The 22,042-nt window shown below is 39.8% G+C and overlaps 1 protein-coding gene across 1 annotated transcript; it reads right to left on the bottom strand.

Moving 5' to 3' along the window:
- Window positions 1-12,241: 12,241 nt before the first annotated feature.
- KIAA1143 lies at window positions 12,242-21,711 on the bottom strand. The gene is made up of 3 exons (XM_083378362.1): window positions 21,550-21,711; window positions 14,545-14,692; window positions 12,242-12,986 (listed from the first exon to the last, which is right to left on the bottom strand). Exons 1-3 carry the CDS (start codon window positions 21,655-21,657, stop codon window positions 12,787-12,789), a joined length of 456 nt encoding a protein of 151 aa, XP_083234488.1. The 5' UTR covers window positions 21,658-21,711; the 3' UTR covers window positions 12,242-12,786.
- Between the last annotated feature and the right edge of the window lie 331 nt (window positions 21,712-22,042).

Raw genomic sequence — 22,042 nt, 5'->3', positions numbered from 1 at the left:
GTCGATCAGAAGGTCGGCAGTTTGGCGGGTCGAATCCCGAGTGCCGCGTAACAGAGTGAGCGCCTGTTACTTGTCCCAGCTTCTGCCAACCTAGCAGTTCGAAAGCACGTAAAAATGTAAGTAGAAAAATAGGGACCACTACGGTGGGAAGGTAACAGCGTTCCATGCGCCTTTGGCGTTTAGTCATGCCGGCCACATGACCACGGAGACGTCCTCGGACAAGCGCTGGCTCTTCGGCTTTGAAACGGAGATGAGCACCGGCCCCTAGAGTCGGAAATGACTAGCACGCATGTGCAGGGGAACCTTTACCTTTACCTTTATATATATATATATATATATGACTTCTACAGAAGCATTATTACTTCTTCTGAAGAAAATTCATCTAAAAATGACAGCATCAGTTAAAAAAAAAAAGAAAATAATAGAATCATAGGGTTGGAGATCTTCTAGTTCAACTCCTTGCCCAAGAATGCCAGTAAAAAAGAAAAGAGTTTTGGAAGTATTACAATAGTGAAAACAGCAATTAAAAAAATAAAGAGAGCAAAATATCTCTTCAGACAGTTGGATGAAGACTGATTATGCTCAATAGCACATATTGCAGATTTTAATGAGAAAAGGAAAATGGAAAGCTGAAGAGACAAATGGAATATCCTGGAAGAAGGCAAGCATTATGGGCTAGAGACCTGAATAGTCCACCTAGAAATTCTCTGTTCTTTGACTGGATTCTTAAGAAAATAAACTCTGTAGGTTGGAGAATCAAAGACCCTGAACAGGCCCTCTCCATTTCCAGCTTTGGCTCCCATGCATAACTGAATAATGAAATAAATAAAAAATGGATATGAAAACAAAACAATGACAAAAAATAAACACATAAATGTGATACAAGTTCAATTTCCTTTTTTTAAAAATTAAAACGCTTTTTTTTTCAGCTTGAGCTATGGACAAAAGGTCTTCTTGCACCTCCATTTCTCTGTCCAGCTATGAAATTAGCTCTACTCCCTATCATCTGGGTGTTCAGTTCTGCCCTTGGTTCCAGATCAGCAACTGTTCTAATTGCTTCTATCTGAATGCAAGTAACACTCTTCTATTTGGATAAGTCATGAATATAAAACAGATTCAAATTAGGTTTGTATGGATGCTAGTAGAATTCTTGTTCCAATTTTGTGCACTGCCTGGAACTCCAGAACTGAGCTTATTAGAGGTCACATTGTCTCATAACTGCATTGTAAAATCCAAACAATTGCTGAATGATAACAAAAAGATTTGGGGCTAGAGCAAACAAATTGCAACAAGTACATCAGCTTTAGAATTCACAAAGAAGATACTGGAATGATAGGTAGCTTCTGCCTTCTAGGATCAACTAGTAATAAATAGTAAAGGAACAAGCACTCAAGAAATATGCCACAAACTAACAAACTAAGATCCATTATTCTATCAAGGGGGCAGCATTTCAAGAGGGAAAATTTGGCCTCTCTGTTTTCATCTTGCCATTAGAGGGGTGTGTGTGTTGCTTTCTAATGGGTTAGTTAGAGAAACAAAATCTCTCCAGTTCTACAGAGAGGTTTGCTGAGAGTCATGGCAGTATGGAAATCTTTCAAAGACATTCTAGCAGGTGTGAAGAAGATAGCAGATGGGTCCCATAACAAAGAGAACTTGTTTACATGAGCTACGTGGACATCCCGGGATTTGGCTGGGAAAGTCATTGTTATATGCTATGGTCTGATGCCTTGGGACTTTAGAGTTAGTTTTATCTCACCTTTACCAGGCCATGTATTCAATAAACAATAAGCTTTTCAGAGTTGAAAATAATCCTGGACTTTTATTTGGATACTCGAGCTGTAGATAAAGCAGTCATGAAGATATTGGAAAAGATATTCAGACACAGTAATATGTATAAACCTGAAAAGATCAGAATTATGCAAACCATGGTATTCCCTGAGATATTCTACAGAAGCTAAAGTTGGATTTTAAAGTACCTTGGTAAGAAGACTATTGATTCTTTTGAACTTTGATATATTCATGGCCAAAATCAGATAAGAGAGAAAATGCTGTTTTAAAACAAGAACAGCTAACGAAGTGTTTAAACTGCTTCTGTGTCAGAGCTGAGATACTTTCTCAAATTTCACTTCTGCTTCCTACTCAGATTTCTTGTGTCGGCTTGTGGTCTGGTTGTGGCTCTCCCTCCTGTTTCACAAGGTTACTCCTAGAGTCCTTTACACTCAGTTTACGAAGGCAATAAGATAAAGGTAAGGCAGTGATTTAGTTGATCCTTCGTTTCTTTGTTTCAAATTATTCTGCATCACTGTACCAAAAAAAACCCACCAGTCAAACAAAGAAGATTCTTTTGCCCAATTGCCCAATTCGGTCTTTAAACTTGCTGTAATGTATATGACTATGGGAAAAAAATCTGACAGAAAAATAAAAACATTCCCACTTGTACAATTTCCATTTTGAGAAGGATGGTGATGATGATGATGATGGCAACTTTTAAATTCATATTTTTATCCTTTTTCCCCTCTGTACCTTATTCCCCATGCCTTTCCAATTTAATAAAAATGTAAGCAGCAGGTGCTACAACAGATACGGAGTGGGAAGGGGGAGGGGGAGAAATACGAATCAGGCATGAGACTTTGGCTAGAAAAATCAAATGAAAATCACTCTGCCATTTCCAGAAGCCTTTTTCTTGTCAGACCCCCTGCTAAGATGAAAGGTCAAGGAAAAAAAAGGAGAGAGAAAGGGGTATTGCACTGAGAAGACAAATGAAAATTTAATACAAGCCAATACTGGCACCGATAGTCCAGAGTGATTTTATTCTTTGAATGCCAGATGTTAGACGCTTTCGTAAAAGAAGACCAGATATAATCCATTTAAAAACAAACGGAGCCAGATATATTTCCCTTGGTGCAGAGAAGTTTGGGAAGCTTTGCAGACAAGAATTTTCTATTTTATTTTTTTTAGTAGAAATGGTAGGGAGACTATTTTCTGCTCTGATGACATATGACTGCCCCCTGCAGTTTCTCAGCAAAAAGGAAGGGAAAATGTTGGGAAAACAGCTGGAGCTAAAGTTGAGAAAATTACAACAGCGCAAAGCAGCAATTTCCAAATATTGCATGTTGAGTTCCACTCCAAAATAACTTTGTTAGATTAGATTTCCTCTGCTTCAAAACGGTATTTCATTTCAGTATTATTTCAATGTCCATACAGAAATTGGTAAGTTACTATAATTCAGATTTCTCAGCCTAGTTTTTTACAATTTTGTTGAGTCTTTCTCTAACCATTAATGAGGTGCTATCAACCCCTATTTCAATCAAGAGAAAACATTTGACATTTGCTGCCCCTTGCAAATCTGACTGTGCTTCCCTCTCCCTCATATAAACTTTGTGTGAACTTGGGAAGGGCTTGTCTAAGCCATTTATTCACATTACAGTCTTGCTCCAGACTCTGCCCCCTTTTACCTAACTTGGTAGCAGCTCTTCCTTCCTCAATTCCCTCTACCTTTTACAGCCAAGTTTATGCCACAATTACTTGTAAGTGGAGAAAAGGCCAACAATGCCTTAGTTAGAAATCTGGTAGTGTTTCTGGTAGAGAAGGCTCTCCATGTTGACAGTGTGATGGAGGAGTATGTATAAGTCATGGGTTAAGGACTGCCTATTCTTGATAGGGGTGATCAGTGATATCAAAATGGTGCACACAATTGGTCAGTTGACGTAGGTTCTCCCTACAAGATAATGGTGGCAACAGGAATTTCCAATCTGCATACCAAAGAGTAGCAGGAGTTAGGGCAAGAAGAACCAAAGGATTTCCCCAGAAAAGGAGATTAAGACCCTTTAACTTTTACCCTGCAAACTCAGCCCTGATAACATCTCAAAAGTCAGAGGTCATAGAAAATATGACAGACTAAGCTGAAGGCAACATAAAGATACTGTTCTCTCTTTTTGAGAATACTTCCAATGGTGGTATTTCTCGGTAGTACATATCCCCATTAGTCCCATGACATTGTGAACCACCTCTGATGTAGTTTTAAAACTTTAATTCCTTTCTATCTTTGGAAAACACACTTGATTTTTTTTCTATGTAGTTTTTGACATAGATGAAACTTTCAATCAAACTCTTGTATGCATCTCTTTTTTCACTGCAATGTGCCATGCTCTACTCCTATTCAGTATTTAATGTAATCCATTTTAGCAAAGGCCACTTGCTATTTGCTATTGCAGAAGAGCCCTTGAATGCAATTTTGCTGACATGGTAGGAAAAGCATGAAGAATATGGTTCATGGAAAATTTTTCAAACATTTTATCACCGGTGGCCTTAAAAGTTGTTCTTCTGTGTAAATTATTTTGCAACTTTAAAGGTAAAATGCAGCAGTGGAGTTGACAAGCTGAGTCATTCATCGCTCCGACAGAAATGGAGATTCCGGTAAGTGCAAGGGAGGAGGACTTTGTGTCTGTATACATAGTGATTGCCAACAGCAGAGTAGTTTACATATATTGCTCCCAGATGTGGAAATGATGACTGTCACATGTAGGCCATTTTATCTGCCTAGAGAAATTACTGTGGTAATTATTATATCTGTCTATATTCCACCTGATGCCAATGTCAGCATGGCGCTTTCCAACCTCTATGACGTCATCTCCAGGCAGTAGCAAACTCATCTAGAGGGCGCTCTTGTCATGGCTGGGAACATCAATAAAGCCTGTCTAAAGATATTTGTCCCCAAGTTTGTGCAGTATGTGCAATTTTCCATCAGAGGGAAGAACACTTTAGACTGTGTGTACTCTAATCTGAAACAGGCATACAGAGCATTCCCCCTCTCCCACCTGGGTACATCCAACCATCTCTCACTCGTGTTGTGCCCGAAGTATGTTCCTCTTAGGAAAAGAACTCAGACAGTCATGAAAAGGGTTAAAACCTGGCCAGCGGGTGCTCTCAGTCAGATGCAGGATTGCATTGAAACCACTGACTGGAGTGTATTTGAAGATCAAGACCTGAACATATATACGGATGCCGTACTCTCTTATATCAAAGCATGCACCGATAGCGTGACAACAGAAAAGTGCATTAGAGTTTACGGGAATTGCAAACCCTGGATGACTGCAGAGGTACAAACACTCCTGAGAGACCGGGATTCTGCCTTTAAGGCAGGGGACAGGGACACATAGAGGCCAGGGCAAATCTCAGAAGAGGCATTAGGATGGTGAAACAACAATATAAACATATGATGGAGAACCACCTAGCAGACAACAACCTGAAGCAAGTGTGCCAGGGACTGTAGCACCCAACCAACCATAAGGGCAACATGAAGAACATGGTTAATAGCGATTCCTCGTTGGCAGAGGAGCTGAATATCTTCTTCACTCGCTATGAGGTGAAAAGACCAGACCCTGTAGCCTCTGCTGGCCAGCCTTCTGATTCTCAGCCACTCACCCTGTATGAACATCAAGTGAAAGCTGTATTGAAGGTTGTGAATCCCAGCAAAGATGCAGGCCCAGATGGGGTGCTAGGGATAGTGGTTAAGAATTATGCCAATCAATTAGCAGGAGTCCTGACAAGGATCTTTAACATCTCCTTGCAAACAGCCTGTATACCATCATGCTCAAAAGCAACTACCATTCTCCCAGTCTCGAAGAAAACAGTAATCGAGTGCCTAAACAACTACAAACCTATTGCATTAACATCTGTAGTGATGAAATGCTTCGAAAGACTGGTTCTCCAACATCTTAGGACATGCCTCCCACTGGACTTCGACAAACATCAGTTTGCCTACAGGGAGAATAGGTCAAGAGACGATGCCATAGCTACTGCTTTACATTCTGTAGCAAGCCATCTGGAGAAACCTGGAAGTTATGCCAGGATGCTTTTCATTGACTATAGCTCAGCTTTCAACACTATTCTGCTGAAAAGCTGACTGACTTGAATTTCCCCCCCTCCATCTGCGATTGGATTAAAGACTTTCTGAGGGACTAGCTACAAACAGTGAGGGTTGGGTCTGTTTCATCCACCGCCCTGAAGCTTTGCACTGGCTCACCACAGCGCTGTGTGCTTAGCCTCTACCTGTATTCACTGTACACATACGATTGTGTATCATCCGACCCATCCACTGCGATCATTAAATTTGTAGATGATACCACCGTAGTGGGTCTTATTATGTTTATTGGACTTATATACTGCCCTTCTCCCATAGGACTCAGGGTGGTTGACAAGGAATTTAAAATAACAATACAACAATACAATTACAAAAGTTAAGAACAATTAAAATTAATTAAATTTAGTCCTTGAATAAAATAAAACCCCTGTTAAACTCCAATTAAAACCCAATTAAAATAAAATTACAATTAAAATTCTCAGTCCTGGCCGGAAAGCTCAAAGAGCCAGGTCTTCAGGTCCCGGCGGAACGAACGAAGGTCAGGGGCAGTCCTGAGCTCTACGGGCAGCTGGTTCCAAAGGGCAGGATACGGAACAATTTTTTTAAAAAAATGGAAATGCAATTCTACATTTTAGCAATCAGTTTTTGCTATGTTTCTTTTAAGTTTGAAATTATTTTAATGTTCTAAATTGAGGCATTGGTTTTAGTTTTACTTAATTCTATATTGCATTTGATGTTATGTTTTATGCTATGTTATGACTTGTCATAATAATAAAGTTACTATTTATTATACAATGGTTTTTGTCACTTGAATAGGAATAGAGAAGCCTTTTAGAATGGAGCAGTCACCAACATTCCAAGTTATGGGCCTCCTGCTTCCCCCATAGAAACGGATTGGGGAAAGTTGTGGGAGACCATTTTTTCTCTGAAGTCCCCCAGACTGATCCAGCCATTTTCAAACTTTGCTCTCCTCACCACCTCACCACCATCTCCTCATACTAACAAATTTATCTCTAGTGAAAATTTGGGGAAAGTGATTTTTTTATGCTATGCTATGCTATGCTATGCTATGCTATGCTATGCTGTGCTGTGTCGTGCCGTGCCGTGCCGTGTCATGCTATTTATTCAATTTATGTAACTGTCCATCTCAAACTAATGATTCTGGACAGCAATAATAATAAAAACAATTAAAATAAAATACAATACAAGAGTTTTCTCCAAGTTCCAGACTGGTAAGCATATACTGTAAGCAATTCTATGCTAAAAGCACCTGAGATCTGTAAATAGTGAAGATCATGTAGATAAATTGCATGTTAACTAAATTGCATTTGAATGATTTGCCTGTTGACAGGCCATTGGTGAGGTAAGCATTTTTTATTATAAAATTGATACAGAGCAATTAAAATTAACTTGTTGAGTTTAAGTGAGAAATGCTGGGAGGCTAAGATAGGAGCAAAAGTAGAAGCAAAGTGCTATCTCAATTACACCTCATGCTATATTAAAAGTATGATATGTTTATGTAGTGACAAACCTAATTCTAATACATACAAAAAAGATTCAAAGATTCTTAGTTAAAAAAAACACAGTGAGCCTTACTCCATGCAGAGAAAAATTAAATATTAAATTATACTTGATAAAATTATTTTCACTATTACATAAGTTGTATGTGTTTGTGTGAGGGATACATATCAATGCATGTATATATTTGTGTACACTCACCATTTTATTTTAGATCATGTTATCAACTAGGGTATTTTATATAAAAACCAATAATCCAACATCTAGTTCAAATATCTCAATAGTTTCCAGGGAAACCCTAAGAGACAAAATTAAAGGTGGTCTTTCCTCATATGATATGACATCTGATAAAGTCAGGGCTTTTTTTCTCATAGAACGCCCAGAACGGAGTTCCAGCACCTTTTTTGGATGGAACCTTGTAGGGTAGGCAAGGTGGGATGTATGACATGTGTGAGTTCCAGCACCTTTTTCTTTTACAAAAAAAGCACTGGTTAAAGTCTTATGTGAAACTGCATCCAGTTTTGGTCACCATGATGTAAAAAAGATGTCGAGACTCTAGAAAGAGTACAGAGAAGAGCAACGAAGATGATTGGGGGACTGGAGGCTAAAACATATAGGGAACGGTTGCTGGAATTGGGTATGTGTAGTTTAATGAAGAGAAGGGTGAGGGGTGACATGATAGCAGTGTTCCAATATCTCAGGGGCTACCACAAAGAAGAGGGAGTCAAGCTATTCTCCAAAGCACCTGAAAGCAGGACAAGAAGCAATGGATGGAAACTAGTCAAGGAGAGAAGCAACCTAGAACTAAGGAGAAACTTCCTGACAGTTAGAACAACTAACCAGTGGAACAACCTGCCTCCAGAAGTGGTGAATGCTTCAACACTGGAAGTTTTTAAGAAGAGACTGGACAGCCATTTGTCTGAAATGGTATAGGGTTTCCTGCCTTAGCAGGGGGTTGGACTAGATGACCTCCAAGGTCCCTTCCAACTTATGATTATTATTATCATTAGTGTCAGATTATGTTGGAGATGAATTACTTCAGAGACTGAAAAATTGTAAAGCATTTTCAGCTGACTAGATGAGAGTACAGATGTTGCTAGATTTGTAATATTGCTTCTTTTTGCAAGACATATGTTCGAATAGTCTATCAAAGATTGTTTTCTATGCATAACTGGACATAAACCACAATTTCAAAACTATTTTAAGTACAAAAATGAAACAATTTCATTTATCACATTAGGTATAAATCCAATATTTTCTTGCAGCGAAATAAATGTTTTTGGTTGTATCTAATATTTTCTTGTACCAAAATAAACGTTTGTAGTTATATTAAAAATGTTTTCTCTTTATTTCCAAATCTATTATGCAATACAAAACAATCAGTCAATAAGAGTTAATAAAAAGGATGGTGTGGATTCACACCATGTTTAGTAAAAACCAGGGATAGAATTAGGACTCTGGGGAAGAAATGCCTTCCTTTCTTAACCGTGTCCTGGGGAATGGTGAGAGGGAGCATTTGTCAGTGGCAGAGGCATTGCTAAGGCTGAAGTTGAGGCCTGTGGGCAATGTCAACTGGCTGAGACTACTGAGGGTTCCAGGCCTTTACTTCAAACTCAAACACACTGTTGCAACCAAGTGTAGCTATGCAGTATGGCTTAGATTTGGTGGGGGAATAGGTAGGTAGGTGTAGGGCAGGGGTTAGCAACCTGAAACAGTGAAAGATCCACTCGGAACCGGTTCCCTCACAAAAGAAAAAACTGTGAGCCTCAAAAAATATGTGCGCATGCACGTACATGCGCGCATGTGCAAAACAGGGTTTGACTGAAGAGTGGAGCCAAGGCGAGATATGCACCTACCCTGCGTATTTGAATTGATTGGTTGAACTTTTTTAGTCCCACTTTTTTTTTGGACTGCACATGGCAGAGAACTGGGAGCCACAGGAGACGTCTGAAAGAGCCGCATGCGGCTCCGGAGCTGCGGGTTGCAGACCTGTGGTGTAGGGAGTTAGATGGCATTTCTCAAAGGCAGTCACAAGGAGGAGGCTGAAATTAGGCCCGTGGGAAGATGATAGTAGGCTGAGACTGCTCAAGGTGCTGGGCTTTCACTTTAGGCCCAACCCTGGCATTGCCATTAAGAAGTGCTACCCTTCCTCAGTGTAGCAGGCTGAGAAAGCTGAAATTTACACCACACCGCAGCTTGCATAAAGCTTGCACTAGGCCTCCCAGGGCTCTCCTACTTCCCTGAGGTACCCTCATGCTCTTTACCTAACAACCTGTGAGATCACTTAATGACCACAAATAGGAGTGCTGGGATTGTGGTCATTGAGAAAAGCAGTCAGGGGACATCACATTTAACTGATGCTTTGTTTGTGATTGTGAGTCGAGGACTACCTATAAGCTTGAAAGATGCATAGCAAAATGTTTATAAACCACGGAAAAATTGAAAGAAATATTCAATTTAATTTGCAGAGGATGCAAGAAGCTATATCCTGATTTCATAGTGGCTTCAGTCAGGAGTGGAGTCTAGCTATGCTATGTTAAGGGAGTCAAGAAGTAACCTAGTTTTGTGTAGGACAGGACAGATCAGAGCTCTCAGGACAGAACTAATTCTAAGAACAGAGACTAAGCAGATCTGTGAAGTTTAAGGCTAAGGAGGAGGCGGATTCAGAATTTTATTTCCAAGAATAAATAGTGTTGACAATACTCTATTTTATTTAATGCTATGGAACTAGAGAAATTCAATGGGCCCATTAATAATCCTGTTAAGGAAAAGAAAATACATGGATGAGGCAGATGGGTTATGTAATTGTATGTGGGAATGACCTTGAAAGACATAGTGAAGAGAAACAGCCGAACAAATGGTCTGAAAATTCAAAGATAATTTAGCCTGCAGTAGGAATTGGATGGAGCAAATGGTTCAGAAGGGAACCCCCCTCCTCCCCAGCTTCTTGGGCTGTAGAGAAGAGAAAAAATGAACTTTCAGGCTTGCAAGATCTGTTAATGCCATCTTACAATGAAGTAATATCCTATACTTATCAAGCTTTGGTAAAAGTAGCGGATTATAATATAATTACACGACAAAAGCTACAATTTTCAGAAGATATTATTTTGAACTATATCCCTGTATATGGAATCTGAGAACCAGAAAGCATAAGTGGATTCTCTGTTCCCTTATTATGACCAACTTATATTGTAGCATTAGAACAGGGGTGTCAAACTCAATTTCATTGAGGGCCACATCAGCATTGTGGTTGCCCTCGGGGGGCCGGGTGGGTATGGCCAGGGTGGGTGTGGCCTGCTGGGTGGGCGTGGCAAGAGTGCGTATGGCCTACTGGGTGGGCATGGCCAGCTCTACATCATTGGCATCAAGGGTGCCTATGGGGGCCTGGGCAGGAGTGGGGCAGATCTGGGGGTCTCTGGCAGAAGGAGGGTCTCTGGGCCAGGGACAAGGCAGTGGGAGCCGTTCCCTCACTGTTTCCAGGATGGCTTCGGGGTCCACATGAAACCACTTCATGGGCCGGATCTGGCCCCCGGGCCTTGTGTTTGACATGTCTGCATTAGAAAGATAACTGTATGGCCCATTTATTCATTGGTCTGAAGACTTGATTGTTCTTGTCCTCTAAAAGTGATTGACAATAGATGTAGAGTTCTAGTCCTCTTTGGATGAAAGCTGGCTGAATAACTTTGGGCCAATCACTATTCCTTAGCCCAAATCCATTGTTGTTGCAAGAAAAATAGCAGGAAAAAAGATTATGTATGTTTATCACCTTGAATAATTTATAAAATAAAGGTGAGATAAAAAAAATCTAAAAAAATATAGAATACAATTGGTTAAAACAAAGATAGTGATGCAAATGTGTTAAATACACACTTGAATATTTGCATTAAATAAGTATAGAGTTGTAATGTTATGACTTATACCGCTGTGTAATATTCAGTTTTGTTAAAGCACATTTGTGTATTTCTTTGACAAGGTATATATCTTTATCATTATGGCCTTTATGTTAGGCTTGTCATTAATTAAAAAGAAATAAAAATTAAATAAAAAAGAATCAAAGTAGCTAGTATTAATTGGCATTACTTTGACTTTTTGGGTTGAAAAAGAATCTATCTAGCAAGGTAAGGTGAACTAAAGAAGGTTACCCAGTACTATGTGTTTCATTTTAATTGATTACTGTTTTATATGTAGTACTATATGTAATGTGTTTTTGCTCATTGGAGTGTGGACTCTAGAAGTATAAAATATAAATAAATGATGGTTAATCAGGTGCTAATAATCCTTGTTAGAGGAAAATGAATATGTGAATATGCAAGCTTGAGCCTAAAATACAAAATCTATTTTTTCTGATACTGAAAAGATGCGCATCACATATCTCTCTCTGAATATTTTATTCAAGATAAGCTTATTGAATATTTAAAGTTTATAATAGTGAAACAAATCGATACATTCTGCTTTCTCTCTAAAACTACCTCTTTGATCTTCCTCAGAATCTTCTCTGAGAGTGAAAAATATCTTACTCCACTTTTGCTGCTTGCCAAGAAGAGGAAGGATCGGCTTCTGGAGGTAAATGAACACTTAAACTCAATGGCACAACTATAGTGTATGCGCATAGCTATCAGAGATGACATGAGGCCATACATTACAAGTGGTAGGAAAGGCAAACTTACCACTCCAGCTTAAAATGAAGGTTAGAATTGATAAGCATCTGTCCTGAATGCTTTAGAAATTGGATATCCTTTCTTAAGATGCAATTGCACATGATAATCCACTGAGTGGGACTTTCTCAATCATATATTTGAGGTATCTGCTGTATTTTTTACACTAAAGGATAATCATTTATAATAAGAAGAAAATATAATATACATCGAGAAAACTTTTTTTATTTGCTGAAGAATAGGGCTAAGCCATAAATAAAAATAAAATAATTTTACAATCATTTAGTAGTAGCAGCAGAATATCAGCTTTACTAAAACAACAGCTGTTCAGATCAGCTCCTTGATGAAACCTTGCATCATTAATCCTGCTACATGTTTTGTAGCAACACATAAGCCACTTCTAGTTACAAGTATATTTGGACTTCCAAATATTTTTCCACTAAAGCCTGCATTGTGTCAGGATCTTCCGTTTGAAATCAATAGAGTCAGCATGAGCATAATCCTAATAAATTTCTTCAGCAATTTAAGAAAGAACAGGAAGCTTTGTTGAAGTAATATTTACATTCTTAGTCCCAAGTAAAAATGTCTTACACTCTACAATGGGTATAATGGATAAAAATGTGAAAGCAATTCTAAGTGCAGAATGCAAAGGCCTCATTTATAAGATTTAAAGCCTGTGTTTCTGCTTCCATACTGTACTTTTAGCATTTTGCTTTAAGAAAAAGTGTATACAGCAATTACAGATTGTTCCTAATCATCACTTTCTTCTGCATCAAAAGAAAGCAAGCTACTATTTTTAACTTGTTTAGCTGAATTGTGAAAATTTGGTGAATTTTTCTTCATCTCTTTAATTTTCTTACTTGAGGTAACTGTCAAACCAAGATACTTCTCTTCTGCTGAACGCTTAGGAGGTTTCCGGAATAAAATCTTCCCATCTTCAGGATCAGTTTCTAGAGGTAATACACAAATGATCTTTTACATACTTTCTCTTCTTAACTACAATGATCCTACAGATTACATCAAGTATCTTACTTGACAAAGCATATTTTACATACAAAATATTCAGATCATATTCTGCATTGTCACATAGAAATGAACTAGACAACCTCCTGACAAGCAAAAAGAATAGGGAAGCCAAATTCACTTATCTAATGTGTTACCAACTTATCAACTACAGCAATTCACTTAACAATTATAGTAAGAAGAGTCATAAAATGGGGCAAAATTCATTTAATAACTCTCCTACTTAACAACGACATTTTGGGCTCAATTTTGGCCATAACTGAAGGATTGCCTATAGACAAAAAAGGTTTAATATCCCAATTTACTGTTCACATCATACATTATTTTGTAAAGAGTTTTTGACAAGACAGCAATACTCTTCAGGATTTAAGTGGAAGCCTTGTTAAAAAAACACTACATTAACTTACTGAGGTAACTTTATTTTAGAAGTTAGTTTTACTCTCAGAGCAAATTACTTTTAAAGTAAAATAATAATATGTAACAGCTAAACACATCTCCATAAGAAAAGGTTTTCCCTGAATTGTGATTAAAAAGATTTAATTATCTGAAATTTGTGTGTTAAGTTCTTAAAAGTAATACAAAAAATACTTGCATGTGAAGAATAGCATAAGCATTTGTCTTCAAAACAAGAAGACAGCCTAAGTTATCTGTCTCCCCAATTTAGCTATCGCTATCAAGCTCCAGCACATCCCCCCTACTATTCTTATCCCATTATTTCTTAAGTGGGGAGAGAAATGAAATGAAATAAAAGCATGTTGGATACAAGAAATGAAGGAGTACAGCAGTAGTTAAAGGAATAGGTCATTTCAGATGGATGTAAGTAAAAATCATTAAAATGAATGGTTGGCAAGAGGGGATAAAAGCATCTACCTTATGCAACAACTTACTCCCTAAAATCCAGACCATTCCAACCTGTTGATTCTGGGAGATATTTTTAAGAGAATTTTTATGGGGAAGAATGTTGATTTATTTATTCAATTTGTATAACTGCCCATCTCAAACCAGTATCTCAGTCATTTTGACTTGGTCAGTCATATAAATGGGGAAATCAGTCAGGAAACTGGTCAGCATTGTATAAAAGGATGTTAACAAATAAGGATACCTTACAAAGAGGCACTTAAAAATAGTTTACTGTAATTATAATTCAATAACTGATCACATCAATCCTGTTTCCACTGCGGTTAATACTGATTAGCTCAGCAATTTTGCAGCAAGTAGAATTTCCTGGTTTTCTTAAATATAAGTTTTGCAAACAAAAAATACCCTGGTGGATAGCCACAGCATAGGAAAAGACGAATCCTTCCTGTATAGTCCTGTTTGTTTGTTTGCTTGTTTATTTAAAAAAAAAACCTCCAGACACCTGCAAAGGGTGGAAAACTAAACTAGTGGATTGGCTCCTGCTACAGCAACATTGCATTCTGCCTCCTTTTCCTAGAGGACAAATGGTGCAACAATGACTTAGGTATTAACAATTCCACAATATACCTGTGACCTTAGAAACCTCTTTGATCTCCTCTTTGATCTTCACAACTTCTTCTGCAGTTAGATCTCCTTTTTTCAGTACAATCACTTGTGGCTGTTCATCTTCCTTGTCACTTCCACTGTCATCTTCAGGAACCGGAAGCTGTTCTCTCTGGAAAAGATATAAGTGCCAACCTACACAAATAGGGTTACGCTTGAAAAAAGAAACTTCAAATACGGGGAAAGAAAGTTTGTATAGTGAAATGGTTGAGCTAACGAGGTGAAGTTAACCTTCTCTTCCAGTTTTCTGAGTCTCCCTATGGGGCCCTATCCCCTACTTTGCAGTAACACTTAGAAATTCTTTACATCAGGGCTTTTCAACCGGTGGCATGCAGTTACATTGGCACCTGGCAGGTGGTACGCAACCCTGCCTAGCCTAGATAAGTGTAGCAGGGGGAGGGAACAAAGCGGCACAGCGCAGGACTTGCCATGAGAGAGTCCTCAGGAGCTGCAGGGCTGCGAGGGCGAGACAAAGGCCCCAGGATTGGCACTTCCGGTGCACCAGGAAGAGAAAGGAGGAGAGTGGAGACAGGAGAGGATATAAAAGGAGGCAGTTTTGGTGGGAGAGGGAGACGGGGAGGGGGGGGGACATCAGAGAGAGAATGAAGGGGGAGACAGAAGAGAAAAGGCTTTTGTCAGAAAAGCAGTGAAGAGAGAGAGAGGAAATGCTTTCTGAGGGGGTCTAAGAGGGCAGCTTTTCCCCCCCAAAAAAGAAACATTGTCCTCTGTTGAAAGCAGCATGACAACTCTGAAAAACGACCAGGAAAAAAGGTTAAAACAGAAGAGTGTCTCTTCTGAACAATTTTTAAAAAGAGCAGATCCGCATCCAGCTCTTGGGGGGGGGGGGTGGAATGGGAGATTTTTATTTTGCCTTGTTTTGCTTTTAAAAAAAATCTGTCTGCCCCCTGAACGCCAGAAGCGTGCGCCCTCATCATTCGCTTGCTGCGCCCCCCACAGACCCAAATCCCCTCTTTCCCTTCCTTTGAAACAACCCCCCCCCAAATCTCCCATTTTCTTTTGTTGTTAGAAGGAACTGGGGAAGAAAACCATTGTGAGACACTCTTCTGTTTTAACCTTTAATCCTTGTTGTTTTCATCCTGCTTTTCTGAGAGCGCAGCGTTTGGGGGTGGTGAAGCTGCCCCTTTACCCCCCCCAAGACAGCAGCTAAGCAAGATGCCCATCCACCCACCCAAGCATTTACCCATACAAAGTTTTCGTTGTTGTGAACATGTCTGTTGAGGAATGGCAGCCGGGGGAGGGCTGTTTGGTTTTTATTCCCCCCCACCCCGTCTGCTGGGTGGTTGCAGCAGGTTTGGGTCACTTCTGTCATACTGGGAGGTTACCCACGAAGCACATTTGTTTTGAATCCCCACTTGGGTTGCTGAGCTTGCTTAAATCCTCTTCCTCTTCCTCACTGGAGCCCTCCTTTGTCTGCAAGTGGGGCAGAAAGACCCCTGCTGAGCTAGGGATGATAGGGATCTGCCCTCTGCGGAGTAGGGGCAGGGTTACTATGTTCCCTGTCAATCAGGTATGATTTCCTTTCTTTACTCCCCCACTCTCCCTCCCATGCTTGTAGCTGCCTCTGAGCCCCTCATTCTTGGGAGTTAGCATTCTTTCTCCTGATCACCTCATACTGGATTACTGTCAAATCCTTTATGGCAAAAGGGTGAGAGAGGGGGGGAGGGAAGGCTTGGCAGAAGAGAGAGGGGGGAAAAAGTTTTTTGGCAGAAGGGGGAGGGGAAAAAGGCTTCTTGGTAGAAGGGGGAGGGGGGAAAGGCTTGGCAGAAGGGTGAGAGAGGGGTGGTACAATCTGTGAAAAGATTGAAAAGCACTGCTTTGTATCATCTATCTATGGGGGCTATCATACATCCAAGGGACATCTCCCTGGCATTGTCCCCTCAAAAAGGTAGAGTAGTCAAAAACCTGTGCTGCATTTTGGGAGATTAAAAGAAAAAAGTAAAAAAAAAAGTCTACAACCATGTCTCTTAAGGGTGTGTGACTACTGTAGAGGTTACAGTTTTCATTTTTTTTCCTTCTTCTGTTAGAAGATAGAGCAATCTCACAGGAGATATATGGAACCAAGCTTTATATTTAAAATGATAAATTAAAAATCATTTTAAACATTTAACATACCAACATTCAATAGTGAAGTGATCAATTACAGAGTTATTAAGAACAAGGAGGAAAATAATTTTTTAAAATTTACAAAAGAAAATTAATATTTCCAACAAACTACATAATATAGCTAATTTTCTGAAAAGGAATATTTTATCCAAATCTATAAAAAGATATTGGGGGGAAAACTTGATACAAATTAATGCAGATTAGAAAAGAAGCTTGCTATTTCTTCACACATAACCTAAGGATATATATAAATTATTAAAATATGTACTATTAATAAACACAACAGGGAAATAAGGAAAAAGTGACTTCCATAGCAAAGAAAAAAGATATTCTTAGCACAAAAACTTGCCTAGACTTGCTATGTATTTCTTTAAAAATCCAAACTTTTACCAAAGGGTGTATCTTTTCACAGCTTCCCCCCCCCCATTTTCCTCAACCATATCTACACAGGTATTTTACCATACTTCTTCCAAAGCCAACAGATAATCGTACTATTATAAATTTTCTGCAGCATTATAAAAGATGGGTCTGGAACATCTCTATTTGAGAAAAAGCTGTGACTCTTTGTGGAAATCTATAGCTTGTCAAGAGAATGTACATTGGGAGCGTATAATTACTGATAATTAGAAAACTACAGTTAATTTAAGACCACAATTGAGCTCAGAATCTCAGTCATTATGCAAAGCGGTCATTGAGATGTCACAACTGCTTCATTAACTGCAATTCTGGTTGCAGTTGTTATTTGAATTTGGTCATTAAGCAGGAAGCATCTCAGTTAAGGAACAAGGGGTGACTGTGGTAGAGAAGAGGAAGCTCAGGTAGGTGAAAATCCTCCCTGCTGAAATCCAACAATTTTCAGCCCTGACTAAGAAACACTCCTGCATGGCCTGTGCTGGACTTCCCAGGCCTCCCTCATTTACCTCAGGGACCCACATTCCTTGCTTATCATACTCCTTCTCCACATTTTGCTTGAATTTCTTCTCCTTTTGTTTTCCAGGGCCCGGCTGAAAATGAGATGTCTGCCAAAGGAATTCAAGTCCCTTCTTTATGTGGAAAGGAAAACCTCTGGCAGAGTGCAAAAACAGAATTCAAATCATCAGCATCTGATCTGTTTTTGCACTTCACCAAAAGCATTCCTCCACAACTCAGAAGGAACTTGTTCAACAGGGCATAGAAACAGAGCTCAAATCATCAGGATCTGAACTTTGTTTCTCTACCTTGTGGGAGGATATCAAACTCCCCGCTGAGTCCAGAGTTCAGATCTTGAAGATTTGAATTCTATTTCTGTACTCCACTGATGGAGTTCTCTTCCATGTGAAGAAGGGAAGTGACATCCTCCTGCAAGGTGGAGAAACAAAATTCAGATCCTGATTTTTTAATCAGGGAAAGAGAAGGGAGGTTTTTTGATCAGGGGAAGGAAACTCAATGGAGAAACCAATAAAAATTCACTTCACTTCCACTTCCACTGATTTTTTGACCATGATCATTCTGTTTGTGCGGTTAAGGAAATACCTCTGATATGATGACCTAACAGTTATTGCTGTCTAGTAACTTCCAAAATTCCCAGCCAGTGTGCACATTCAAATGAGAACTGTATCACTCGTATCTGTTTCATTTGGCCTGGTTTTAAGAAGTACTTGTTCATATCATATATTCTGGACTGTAAAAATACATCAAACCCCTGCTAAAGCAAAACAGTCGTTTGATTTTTTAAAATCTTGTATTTACTATTTTTTATATAAATAACTGAAAGCACTGTATATACATAACATTCCTTCCTCTTCCTATTTTTTCCCACAGTAGCCATGTGAAGTTAGTTGGGCTGAGAAAGAGTGACTGATACAAACCACACCTTTCATGCCTAAGGCAGGACTAGAACTCATAGTCTCCTGGTTTCTAGACCAATACTTTAACCATGATACCTAAGTGGCTCTCATACTTTTAGATTGCAAGGCTCTATATCAGACATGTCAAACACAAGGCCCGGGGGCCAGATCTGCCCTGTGAACTGGTTTCATGTGGCCCGCGAAGCCATCCTGGAAACAGTGAGGGAACGGCCCCCGCTGTCTTGGCCCCGGCCCAGAGTCCCTCCTTCTGCCAGAGACCCTCAGATCTGTCCCACTCCTGCCCAGGCCCCCATAGGCACCCTTGATGCGAACGATGTTGAGCTGGCCATGCCCACCCGGTAGGCCATACGCACTCTAGCCACACCCACCCGGTAGGCCACGCCCACCCTGGCCATACCCACCCGGCCCCCTGAGGGCAACCGCAATGCTGATGCAGCCCTCAATGAAATTGAGTTTGACACCCCTGCTCTATATAATGTTAGATTTGTAGCTGGAGCTCACCTATACTGAGATTTTCCCAAATAAATCAGTTTCTCCAACTTTGTCTCACGCTGCAAAATGAAATAGTGATCAGCAGTGTTAGCATTAGTTATGGTTAAACATAATAATGGAATGGAATAAACTCATATTCCCATAACAATGTAATGGAATAAACCCCTATTCAGAAGTGAATATTCCCAGTTCTACTGGACTTATTCCTAATTGTTTTGAAATTTAGACTTCTTGCAAGCTGTCCCATTTACTTAAAAATAATGGGCATCATGTGCGTCTTTGAGGACATATGGTGGTACGCCATGGGTCAGGAAGGATTAAATAAGTTTCTATAACATTCTCACAATCCATTAAAAAGTTTAATATTTCCATTAGAAAGTCCACCTAGCATCAAATTGCTTGGAATAAAGCAATTTATTCCAAGCAAATATGATTAGGATAGCAGGCTAAAACATATGAGGAATTGTTGCAACAACTGGGTATGTTTAATGAAAAGGATTTGGGGTGAAATGATAACAGGGTTCTAATTTCCATGGGGCTGCCACAAAGTAGAGAGGGTCAACCTATTTTCCAAAGCACCTGAAGGCAGGATAAGAAGTAATGGATGAAAAATAATCAAGGTGAGAAGCTACGTAGAACTAAGGAGAAATTTTCTGACAGTTAGAACAATTAATCAGTGGAATGACTTGGCTCCAAAAGTTGTGGGTGCACCAAAATTAGAGTTTTTTAACAAGAGATTGGACAATCATTTGTCTGAAATTGTAGTTTCCTGCCTGAGCAGATGGTTAGACTAGAAGTCCTCCAAGGTCCTTTCCAACTCTGTTATTCTGTTAAATATGTTATCCTATAGAATATTTGTGTTCGTTTTTCTGTAGCTTAAATTTATGTTTTTCTTTTTATGAACTAAAATTCTTGAAGAAATCACTGCTACTTATCTAATCCAATCCTTCCTACTCTGAATGAGCTCTGAATATCTATCTAGCCCCTAATATACAATAATATACAACCATGGAAGCAAGATTCGCATGGAGTTTAATTAATCAGGTTTAATTACTAGAAAAAAGGAGCTTGGATAAAGTTGAGCAAGCAAAACTCTAAGTTCATTTATCAGCAAATGCATTATAGTGGGATCTCCTTAAATTGCTTGGGCTTCTTTTTCTCAGATTACTAAACTGAACAACTATTAATATTTTGACCAACTAACTCTGCTCTTTGTCATTCTCTCCTTTCTTTCCAACACTTTTAAGAGTTCTCTTACAATATTGCAAGGAACTACAAGAGGCTTCTGGAAACTTTAGGTGTACCTATTCAGATACATTTTAAAAAGTAGTTACCAATTTATAGTTTTAATTGGGCAAAAATAAAGAAGTGTATGTTACTTAAATATAAATAAAAATATTTTTCTTGCCTTCACCAATATTTCTTAGAGCCTGTCTCAACACAATATTCAAAAGCTAAATGTGGTCTTGACCCCCAAATAAGGTGCTGCTTTATTCTGCTTTAAACCAAAGTACTAGACAAATCAAAGATATATAATCTGGTAGCATGATGGTTAGAATGCAGTATTTTAGGCAAACTCTGCCCATATCCCGGAGTTCAATCCTGACGGGGCTCAAGGTTGACTCAGCCTTCCATCCTTTTGAGGTTGGTAAAACGAGGACCCAGATTGTTGAGAGTAATATGCTGACACTATAAACTGCCCAGAGAGTGCTGTCAAGCTCCACGGGGCAGTATATAAGTCTCAGTGCTATTGCTCTCATCTGCAGACCAAATGAATCCTGAAAAGCCTTTGGTGTGATTCTTGGAGAACTCCAAAAGTTCTTCAATACCACAGTTTTGAATGATCTAAGGAAAAAAGTATTTTAAATAAGAGTAGAGCTTGAAGGGACCTTGAACGTCTTCTCGTCCAGCCCCTTATATAGGGGGCTGTCCAGTCTCTTCTTTAAAATCTCCAACGCTGAAGCACGCCCAACTTCTGAAGACAAGCTGTTCCACTGGTTAATTGTTCTCACTATTAGGAAGTTTCTCCTTAATTCCAGGTAGCATCTCTCCTTGATTAGTTTCCATTCACTGCTTCTTGTCTTGCCTTGCTTTGGAAAATAAATTGACCCTCTCTTCCTTGTGGCAGCCCCTCAAATACTGGAATACTGCTATCATGACCCCAGCAAGTCCTTTTCTCTAGACTAGCCAAACCCAAATTCTGCAACCGTTCTTTATATGTTTTAGTCTCCAGGCTTTTAATCATCTTAGTTGCTCTTCTCTGGAACTAAGTCTCAACATCTTTTTTGTAGTGTGATAACCAAAACTGGATGCATTTTTCCAGGTGTGGTCCCGACTCAGAAAATTCAGACCCCACAGTCTTGTCAGCCCTCTCTCGCAGCCCTGGTGGGGCGTGGGGGGGCTACCACTTTCCACCTCGTGCTGAACGAAGGATCTGAGGATGGGTTTTAAGGAAAGGGCGGGTCAAAGGAACGGAAAAAGAGGGGGGGGGCGGTTATGCTGTTACCTTGGTATCCACAGTGGGCCCCTCCCGATAGCCGATTCGCTCTTTGAAACGACTCAGGAAAGCGGGTTCGGCCGGCTTCACATACGAAACTTGATTCTTTCTGCTCATGATCGAGGATTGAACAGACAGCCCCTCCAGTCACTCGTCCATTTTGCTTCCGCGCATGTCACGTGGGAGGATCTGCTCTCAGCGACTTCCTTTTCCTGCTTGCCAATGGTTGGGTCCATCTTGGCTTCAGGGCGGCTGCCTGGGCGCCTAATTTAAAGAGGGCGCCACTTCAGCGCTAAACGGAGACGGAACTGAAGGGGGGGGGGTGGAAAGAAGAGGATGGCGTCCGAGAGCACCAAGTCAGGTGGCTAAGAGAGGACGAGTGGTGGGAGGCTAAAATGGGTCTCCAGAAAGAAGACGGAGCTGAGAAAAAGCTTCGCTATAGGGAGCTTCAAATTGAAATGGTCAAGAGAGCGCCCGGGAGGATTGCCTCGTTAGCCCCCAC

This window comes from Vipera ursinii (genome assembly GCF_947247035.1).
Source record: "Vipera ursinii genome assembly, chromosome: Z".
Taxonomy (NCBI): domain Eukaryota; kingdom Metazoa; phylum Chordata; class Lepidosauria; order Squamata; family Viperidae; genus Vipera; species Vipera ursinii.
The sequence above is the reverse complement of the archived record's forward strand: the minus strand, read 5'-3'. Positions and strand labels throughout refer to the sequence as shown.

Coding starts and splice junctions, on each gene's coding strand:
- KIAA1143 (XM_083378362.1), bottom strand. CDS start 21,657: ATGAGCAGAAAGAATCAAGTTTCGTATGTGAAGCCGGCCGAACCCGCT. Junction 14,693..21,549: donor GGCCCACTGTGGATACCAAG/GTAACAGCATAA, acceptor TATCTTTTCCAG/AGAGAACAGCTTCCGGTTCC. Junction 12,987..14,544: donor AGAGGTTTCTAAGGTCACAG/GTATATTGTGGA, acceptor TATTACCTCTAG/AAACTGATCCTGAAGATGGG.